At 39.4% G+C, this 10,218-nt stretch overlaps 1 protein-coding gene across 1 annotated transcript in view; it reads left to right on the top strand.

Moving 5' to 3' along the window:
- The first annotated feature begins 1,712 nt into the window (after window positions 1-1,712).
- LOC139940390 (TWiK family of potassium channels protein 7-like) overlaps window positions 1,713-10,218 on the top strand; it is a 32,908-nt gene continuing 24,402 nt past the window's right edge. Inside the window, exon 1 of the mRNA XM_071936616.1 lies at window positions 1,713-2,569. Within this exon, the coding sequence (XP_071792717.1) occupies window positions 2,167-2,569 (403 nt within the window). The 5' untranslated portion in view covers window positions 1,713-2,166. The remainder of the gene's footprint in view (window positions 2,570-10,218) is intronic.

Below are 10,218 nucleotides of genomic sequence, written 5' to 3'. Positions count from 1 at the left end.
CATAACATCGAACTTTCTCACCCTCTCTCAGTTCGTTAGATTGAAAAGCAATCATCTTCGGTCTAGTGCCATGGCCAACATCAGCCAACGGTGCATTAAATCTAGCTCATGGACACCCAATACAGCATAGGTTGCCGACTACTACATTCATCGCGGGCCTCTTAAAGAGGAAAACACGAGGCACCCTTCAACAGAAGCGCTCAATCAAGGGCTCCTTCAAGGGCTCCAATGTCAAGTTGATGGACAACTTATTTAAAAAAAAAAAAAAAACCATTAAGTGTAGATTTATTACAGCTCCTAACTAACGTTACACTGGTGTTAGTTATGATATTACTAATTCATACTCATCTGAGCAATAAACATTACGTCACTTTATACTTATGACAAGAAATAAGACTGTACATTCCAAAGTGGAATTTGTACGTCAGACTGCAGTTCAAATCCAATGCCTTTTTGACTGAAATGCATTCAAACTTAGCAAATGGAAAAACAAACAATTCCTAGACAACAAATTTGCCAACCCTTGATCTCTGGGCGAAATGTGACGTAACGAGACGTACCGGTGTCAACAAAATCACACTTAGGGCATCATCAATACACTGGCATTTGGAAAACGATTGCATTTACACAAGTTATAATTTACCCTTGGAACATCTCTTTAAGGTAACTTTTAATATCAGTCGGTGAAGTCAAGCATTTGTTTTGGTGGAAACATGAGCAATCATCTCTGAAAAACAATTCCAGCAACCACTCTGTTTAATCTAACCCCATCCCCTCCCTCCCCCTGCTGACATCCGTCTATCCTAATTAGACGTTTTAGCTTTTAACAAGCCGACCTATGCCTCATCAGACATGTTCAGCCACAGATTGGTTTCGTGTCACAGATTGTCAGGGACATGCTGGGCTGAATTGCACACTGCTCTTAAAAGGTGTGCCCAACCCCGGCAGGATTAAACGTAGAAATGTGCACAGATTTACTAATTAACTCCATATTTCATTTCATTTGTTCTGGTTGTGACGTCAAGGGCTTTCAGAAAAGAGAACTTAATCGCTGTATAAGCCAAGAACCCCATGATGAGAAGACAAGGAAGGGCGTTTCACTTTAAGATGTGAGAGGAAAACCACAGAGAAATAATCTAGGGGAAACCACACCGTCGGGTAGGTACAGAAACCTGATCCCGTAAAAGTGCCAACAGTGGGATTCAAACCGGGGTCATAGAGGTGGAAGCCAAAGATAGGAATACACTAGGCCAACCCGGCCAGCCAAATGACACCAAAGGTGGTAAACTTCCTAAGACATGAAAGGCGGAACTGTTAATCTGGATGTATTTGCCCCCACCCCTCACACACTCACATCATTGCATATGGTGGTAACGGGTAACTAATCATTGTTGTTCTGGTCTTCCATTTTCATATTAAACCTCTGTGTTGTACCACTAGAACAAAGAAAACCCCATTGAGGAAACATTGTTCCATTGTTTTAAAGTACCCCGTAAGTTGGCTTTTGCCATTAAGGGCACACGCACGAGTGCACCCGCACGAGTACACCGCACGTCGTATGATAATTGACAGTCATTTGCCGTCCTCTTTAGTATGGTCGCCTCTTTACGATAGGCCAACACCACGTGCCATCATCATGAAGTATAATTGAGTTAGCGATGGTACATGACCATCCTCAGTTCAACCTCTCGGTAAAACGACGGGGAGTGATCGCTCCTCGCTGCGGTAGATGACACTCACTGGAAAGGCAACTCATCAATGCGTTCGCGTGTGTTGCTCCACGGTGGCCAATGATGTGGTGGTGTCATTGTCTTTATCTTAAAAGTTCACGCTGCCCTTTGCGTGTAATTAAGCTGAGCAACAGTGAGACAGACATCTCTAACTTAGTGTCGTAAGAGACTGTTGTGCATTTTGTATACTTGGAATTTGGAAAGAGATGTCTGCATCTGCCGATGGTGTCACTCTACGACTTTGCAGCTGAGAGGTATTTTGGAAATCGGTTAAACTTCAGAGAGTAACGTTGTGGTCATCATTCGGCTGATTTGCAAGAATCAAACTTCGCTGGAAAGTGCTTGATAGCAGTGAATTCATTTGGTTCAAAAGGCAGTTGTTAATTGCTTCCCCAAACTGCCTGTACACATTCAAGTCGGGTGAATTTTATTGGGCATGGGTGTAGTGACTGGGATCAAGCGGTTTATCCGCAATGTTGTTCCTCACATTATCGTGCTTTCACTCCTCGCTGGCTACCTCATCCTCGGTGCAGTAGTCTTCTCCGTACTGGAGTCCGGCACAAGTGACGTGAAAGTGTTCGAAACAGACATACAACATCTTAAGGAAAAGTATGGAATGCATAGCGAGAACACTACGAGTTCCGGCGATAGCGGAGCGGTACCGATGGGGGTGGTGACTTCGGCGGACGGGAAGGAATTTGACACGATGATGGAAGAAGTGTTGAATAGCACTTTTCGGCCGGAGTGGAAGATTGCTCGGATGCAGGCTATACAAAGTAAACGAGCCTGGTCTTTCGCAAGTTCATTGCTCTTCTGCATGACAACCATCACCACTATAGGTAAGATTTTAAGTATAAACAATAGGCTAACAATAATACCACAGTACATCCTCTCCGATCTAGTTATCAACTATTCTTTGACGCAAATGCAGTGCTGTACTTATGGCTCGTGACGCACTGGGCACGGTTTGAAGTTTAATTTGTTATTGACAATCTTATGAACCATGGCCATAAACCATTTATGAACCATAGCCACCATTTGTTCACCTTTTCACCCAACTTCTGAAGCTGTTTTTTAAGACAATCTCTTTCGCCATTTTGTATATTTTTTTCTCTGGAGTTTATTAAAAAAAGTTGTGAAATTGTCGGGGGTCTCTGTGGACTGACCGTCGAAAGCCTTGTCCTGTTGCGACCTGTTTCCTTGAAATCTACATTTACATAGGATTTTCACATTCGAACGGTTCCAACAACCAAAGGTAAAATTTGCTTTTAACTCTTCATCAAAAGTCCCGCAATTTGTATACGGACATTGGTGTTGACCTCATTGAATTTAGTTACTGCGTGTAATTTGTTGCTACTTCAGCCAATGCTAAATGAAGGATGAAGAGTAATTCGCACAGGAAAGCAATTTGGGTCATTTATAGATTTTTTAGCAAAACATACGGCCGTTTGGGTCTCTACGCTTTAAAGGAACACGTTGCCTTGGATCGGTCGAGTTGGTCTTTGAAAAGCGTTTGTTATAAAATGCACATGGGTAGAAAGAAAGTGTAAAAGTAGAATACAATGATCCACACAAACATGCCTCGAAATTGCACGGTTTTCCTTTTACCTCGTCGACTAACACAGTCGGCCATTTATGGGAGTCAAACTTTTGACTCCCATAAATGGCCGACCGTGTTAGTTCGCACAGTAAAAGGAAAACCACGCAATTTCGAGGCAAATTTGTGTGGATCATTGTATTCTACTTTTACAACATCTTTCCAACCGTATGCATTTTATAGAAAACGGTTACAAGACGCTTTTTATAGACCAACTCGTCCGATCCAAGGCAACGTGTTCCTTTAATTTCCCTCAGGACCGAAGATACATTATACTGGGCAATTTGCCATGCCAAATAGCGGCAAAACATAGGATTTTAAAAATCGAACTGTTAAAAAAACTAAAGGTATCCTTTGACTTCAACTAATCATTATAAAATTCATAGTCTCGAAATTTATACTGACATTCGTGTTGACCTCCGGGAATCACGTTACTGTGGTCGGTTACTATTCCAGACAATACTAAAATTTAATGGAGGATGAAGATTAATTCGCACAGGAAAGCATTTTGGGTCATTTATAGATTTTTTAGCAAAGCATACATCCGTTTGGGTCTCTACTCTGTAATTTCCCTCAGGACCGAAGAGCCATTACACTGGGCAATTTGTCATGCCAAATCGCGGCGTAAAAACCCCCTGGATATTATCATACAAAGAAGAGAAAAACGGGCCCAATACTGACTTGACGAGCCCGGTAAATCACTAGGAAATTGCCGATTCGGCTTTACGGACGTCACGATAAATTTGTCTTTTTCTGCCGGTTTTAATTGGGGTTTAGGCTAGGTCGACTTGTATGAAGAATCGTGGAAACAACATTTTGAGTTCCTCAACATCACAAGCTGATTTTGTAAATGGCAGCAATCACAACAGCACATGAGCGTGCTCAAAGCTCTTGACAACTCATAAAACGTGCCCCTTCCGGGTTTTCGGGTTTATTTTACTAGAAAACAGGGACCATTAAAATTAATGAACTGCAGGGTATTTAAATCTGTTGTCCTTTCTCTATGGTTAAATAATGCACACATTGTTAATAGCCACACGTTTCGACCCAAGAACACTGTTTCCTAAAGTAGCGTTTGACGAATGGACTCGGAAAGCACTTATGCTTATCACACGTCGGTGGTGATGGTAGAAACTAAAAATACAACTCCTAAACACTTATGAGACTGCTACATCAAAATGGAATGAGTTTCTTCCTAAACTTCATACCCTTTTTAAAAGAAGCATGTCCCATTATATGTTATGTGTGGCCTATGACTCACGTGGCGCAGCTGTCCAATAGTTCAAAAGAAACAGTTCATGTGAAATGAGCTGAGGTGTAATGCAAAAACATTATGGAAAATCAAGGGCTCGAATCCAATCCGATATTAAAATAAGAAAAGAAGGGAGAATCGTTGGGAGAAATTGTGATTTCAAAGGCGAACCGGAACGCCTCTTAAAAGATACTACATCCGTAGAGTATGGCCGACGGCAATAAGTTTTTGTGGTATAGGTAAAACGCTGAGTTATTAAATAGTTCATCCATCTCAATCGCCTAGGCTCAGAAAAACAGATCACATATCAGACGCATAAAAAAACGCAGACATTTCAATATAGTCAAGCTTAGGGGATGCCCGCACATGTTGATGAGCTCATTAAACAATATATTGGTATACACCATGCATTGATAAACCCCAAAAGCAAAAACAGTAAATAATAAACTCAAAATAGCGCATCCAGAACTCCTTACAGAAAAACTAAATTCGCAATACATGTACAAGGTTGTTCGTGATGGGGTAGTACTGAGGTATGATGAGGTCGTCATGTCTGCAGGGTATCCCAGTTACGTGCTATCTATTGTTTTAAATTAATTCATTATAACAAATTCTTTCTCCGTAAACAATAGTTTCATTTCGCGTGTTTGAAGTAATGAAGACTTGGTCAGTGCTGTCATTATACTGATGGCTGTTAAAATGAACAAAATATTTCCTGTTTTCCTCGTCTATCACTGGAAGGGGGTATAGTTCGCCCTCATATCAACACAATGCGTTTGTTTATAAACCCCTGGGGCCATGTAGTGTAAAAACCCATATTCTCACAAAATTAATTAACTCTCCTAAACAAAAGCAAAAGAGGTTACTTTTTCAAAGATATATACAGACCCTCAGAAAAGAAAATGCATAAGCAAACATTTTAGATTTTTGATGACAATGCATTTTCCTTTTGACTTTTGGCTACATTTACCGTACCCTTAAGATGAGTATTGTTTTTGTTTAAGAGCTCGTACGCATAATAAAAACAATATTGTCATTTGGAAATTGATAATTTCAGTTTCACGTTGATTAAAAACAAATGGGACGGCCGACCGAGTCACCCTCCCCTTTCTGAAGTGGAAACAAGATATCACGATGTAAGGAATTTAATTTTTTAGAAGGCAAGGCCATTTTTTGAAAAGGGCGCTAAAAAAATATAAACTATAGAGTATTCGATAATTATTTTAAAATGCACCAAGGCCAAGACAGGCTGGTCTGACCAAAGAAAAGTGCGCACATCCTTCAATTCGCATCAGTGGCAACCATCCTTGATGCTCTATAAATTTTTGAGATGGCGGTATGGGCAGTTGGAGTTCACATCAGATGGAGCAACCCGTTGATGTTAGAGAGGCGCGAAAAGGGGAAGCTTTCTTTAGTCTGATAGGACATTTATGTTAAGAGGACATTACATTGGAATTATAAATAGCAGGGAATGTACAGGTTTGTCAATCACTCTGAAAATAAACGGCAACGAAAACTGATCAGGTACAGCAGCTGTCGATAGTATAATTTTTGCGTGAATCATCATTGCAATGTGGTTATGGAAAAATATATCAGTTTGTATCCCCACAAATTTGAATCTGAGAAACGTTCCTAACAGATATGTTTCTCAGATTATGTATTCCTGTTTCGTATTGTTCTTCCTGCATACATAACTGCGACGGATTTATGGCGATATCTCGAAAACGCGATGATCTTTCATAATGAAATGAAATTTTCACAGGTTAGTTTTACTGTTTGTATCTATAAAACGAACTACAGTTGAAAGCACCAAAGGTAAGCGTTTCCCTTTAAGTTGCTTGTACCGCAACACAAAGTCAGGGTCTATCCAACCCAGACGATAAAAAAATTAAAGGATTGCTTTCTCATTAGCTAAATGGTATGATTCGTTCTGTTTATAAATGGTTTATTTAAATAGCTTTAAAAGCCATTTGGACATAAATGAGCAATGTGCGTTACTATGGAAACACCTACAAGGTCACTTATAAAAAGTACAATGTTTTTAAACTTACATTGCAAGGCAAGCATTCCATACACATGCAGCGGTTAATCAAACAGTGTTATTCGTTATTCGTAAATTATTTATATCCATACTGACATACAAGATTTAGTTCGGCTGGGATGTAACATCCGGCATCAACTAACTAGACGAACTAAATTGGACGTCCGCAGATGAACGAATGGTGACAGACGTCACGGGGCTAAACAAAATTCCGTCTTGGTCATAAATGTGTTCGTAACATACACTCGTGATATCACAGTATTGACACAACAGTCTAATTAGGCGCAAATAGCAGATACGCAATGTACTTTTAAAACTGGTAAAGTGTGAAAAATGGTTGACAAGTGTGTAATTTTAGACCAGCTAAAGTTGGCGTAATAGCTTAGCCATGCTATCTCGTATAATATGATTTCATTCATAGATTCTAGGTTAAATGATTCAATTATTGACACTGGAGGACGAATAAGCCAATAAGTAGCCGCAAATCGAGACTACTTGGCGTATTGCTAGCGTGTGGAGGACTAGATATGTATTGGACTCTATGGGAGTTCTTTAAAACTTAAGGCTAGTCCTAAGTTTTATGACGAGTACTCGTCATAACTCGAGATAAGACTAGTCTTAACTCTTTGTGAAATACAGGTAGTTGGTGAAACATTACAATTTATTCTCATCACCCATAAGTCATGGGTACTTGCGAGGGTAGAGATGTTCGTCTGAATGATAACCGACCTCCGCGCTCAAATAGTTACTGGTGCTGCATGCTCCTAAGGAGTTGATTTGGTTTCAGGAATGAACAGCTAATAACATGGTTACACATTAAAGGCAGGTATTGGTAATTACTCAAAATAATTATTAGCATAAAACTTTTCTTGGTGACGAGTAATAGGGAGAGGTTGATGGTATACAACATTGTAAGAAACGGCTCCCTCTGAAGTGCCATAGTTTTTGAGAAAGAAGTAATTTTCCACGAATTTGATTTCGAGACCTCAGATTTAGAACTTGAGGTCTCGAAATCGACCATCTAAACGCACACAACTTCGTGTGACAAGGGTGTTTTTTTCTTTCGTTATTATCTCGCAACTTTGATGACCGATTGAGCTCAAATTTTGTCAGGTTAGCTATTTTATGCATATGTTGAGATACACCAACTGTGAAGGCTAGTCTTTGACAATTACCAATAGTGTCCACTGCCTTTAAGAGGTATGCTTAGAAAAGATCATATTGAAACCGTGGCATAATTATTGACTGACCACCCTTATGGAAGACCGATTTACTTGGAAAAGCCATACCCGAGCCTGTGGGCGACCGAGTGAGTGATATTATTACTGTATTATATTGTTGAAGGGATCCAAGGGAATCTATGGGAAATATTTCCCACACATTATTCAGTTTCAATGTATGGTTAATCAAGGCAAGTGATACCACTTCAATGTTTGAGGCTAAACTTTGAATTGAAAAGTTTATGTATATCATTTATTTATTTATTTATTTATTTATTTGTTTATTTATTTAGTGGGGTGATTGGGAGGTGTGTTTAAAATAATGATATGATGTTCAACACATTGAACATTAAACATTGATAGAGTAGTCAGACGGAGTTCTTTATCAGTAGGATTGGTACATGTTTGAACTGTATACTGGATAAGCATTTTTTGTTTCTCCAATCTCCATAAATCCCAAATTGGGATTTATCCCAATCCTAATTCTTCCCTTCAATGTTTAAGCTGCCCAAATGCAGATCATCACCAGTTCACTGTGACAACGACCTGCTTAATTACCACGCTACGGGCCCCACTTCACATACCGGTCATCAATCTGACATTATATTTAATTAGTACAAGTAGTACCTGCTGCCCTCGGGCGCCTTTGCAGACGATCATCATCATTCAGACAGGGACTCATGTGAGGATGCGAGAGGGGGTCAAGTTCTGTTCACCTATAGGCATAGCAGCTGACGAACACGGTCAAGAAACATACGCAATAGGTGAGGCTTGTCATGGGGGAAGAAAAGGGCTTGTGATTCAGTATTTTCAATGACAAGCTTTGCCTTGGAATCAATATTTAAAGGTGTTTTCCGAACTAGTTTGTTGGTTTGTTTTAAATAAAAAAAAATAAAAAATGAGTTTACAAAACATTGTCTCGCATAAGAAATTACACCCATACCCCACCCCTTATAAGAGAAACAATTTCGACTTGAAGTTTTCTGAATTAATGTCTGGTTAACTAGCTTCTCATGGAGATGGTTACTTAATTAAGCAAGGTTTTCTTGATAGCTATTACAAAAATGTAGGGGAAAAAATTACGGATGTGATATCCATAGCATGGACTTTACTGTGGATTGCGAATACAGGCAAGCTCCTTTATAGATGCGCAACATATCCGAACAGTCAGTGTAATTTGACGCCTCAAATGGTCAGAACCCTTAATACTAAAAGGCATGCTATACTATAGACTGTCCCGCCTGTATAACATCTGAAAGCCAACAACCCACTTTGGAATAACTGAGGTTTATAAAGCTATACAGGACTAAATATTTAACCTATTTATTCAAGTGCCTCATTTTTTTTCTTTTTCTCAAGAAGCATTTGACATCTGGAATATTCATCATTATCAGCCAAGCAAGAATGTGCTGAGAATACCTAACAATTCACATATCACTGTCATAACTCATTCAACTCAAAGATATTTCATTTATGACCTCTTATATTATAGGCCTAGAATGTGCAGCACACCTGTGGTAAAAAACAAAAAACCTCTAAAAATGAATTACACACGCGTCAATCAGGGTACGTTTCCGCATGGCTTCCGCGTTGTTAATTAGAAGTTAGGATGATTATTTGAACCCTTGTAGTAATATCATGTTCTTACTTGGGTGCACAAAATGCTAGCAGCTATATCAAGTCAGTGACCATAAATTAAACACTAAATACAACTGTCTAAATGTGTCTAAATAGTTCAGCCATAGTATGTCGCCTCTTAACGACTGAAGTCCAGCCACCTAAAAGTTTAAGCCAATCATCATAGGACCTGTGCAATTGCTTTGCATATTATGACATCACTTTACCGATGGGGTTTCCCCTTCAATATACTCAAACCACAGTATGCTTTGAACATGGAATAACAATTCTTATGGACCCCAACATACTTGTAATACTTCAAGGATTGTTAACCGTTTGTATAGAAAAGCTGTGTCTATAATATAAGGCAAATCTATAGAGGTACATGTATTCTACGAGTTGTACCCTTCTTTTGCCACCAAGCCTGTATCCACAACCCCAAAAAGGCCCCGCCCACATACATCTCAACTCCACATTTATAAGCAGCTTCGTATTTATAATGCCTCATCTTTAGCAGGAAATGTCCCAATTGTTTTTAAGGTTATACGAACTGACATTCCTAATTCAAATTATGTGTAAAATGGCCTTGGCGCCAGATGGGAAATGCTTCTATTTATTTATAACCATGTAGGGCGACAATGAGACTGAACCTTTCGGATTCATCTGAGAAATTCACAGTCAATGACAGTAATTAACAGTCAGTGACGCTTATTTACAGTCAGTGATGGTTTACCCTGACGCGACCCTTGCATTTTTTTTTG

This window comes from Asterias amurensis, chromosome 8, assembly GCF_032118995.1.
Source record: "Asterias amurensis chromosome 8, ASM3211899v1".
Classification (NCBI taxonomy): domain Eukaryota; kingdom Metazoa; phylum Echinodermata; class Asteroidea; order Forcipulatida; family Asteriidae; genus Asterias; species Asterias amurensis.
The sequence above is the reverse complement of the archived record's forward strand: the minus strand, read 5'-3'. Positions and strand labels throughout refer to the sequence as shown.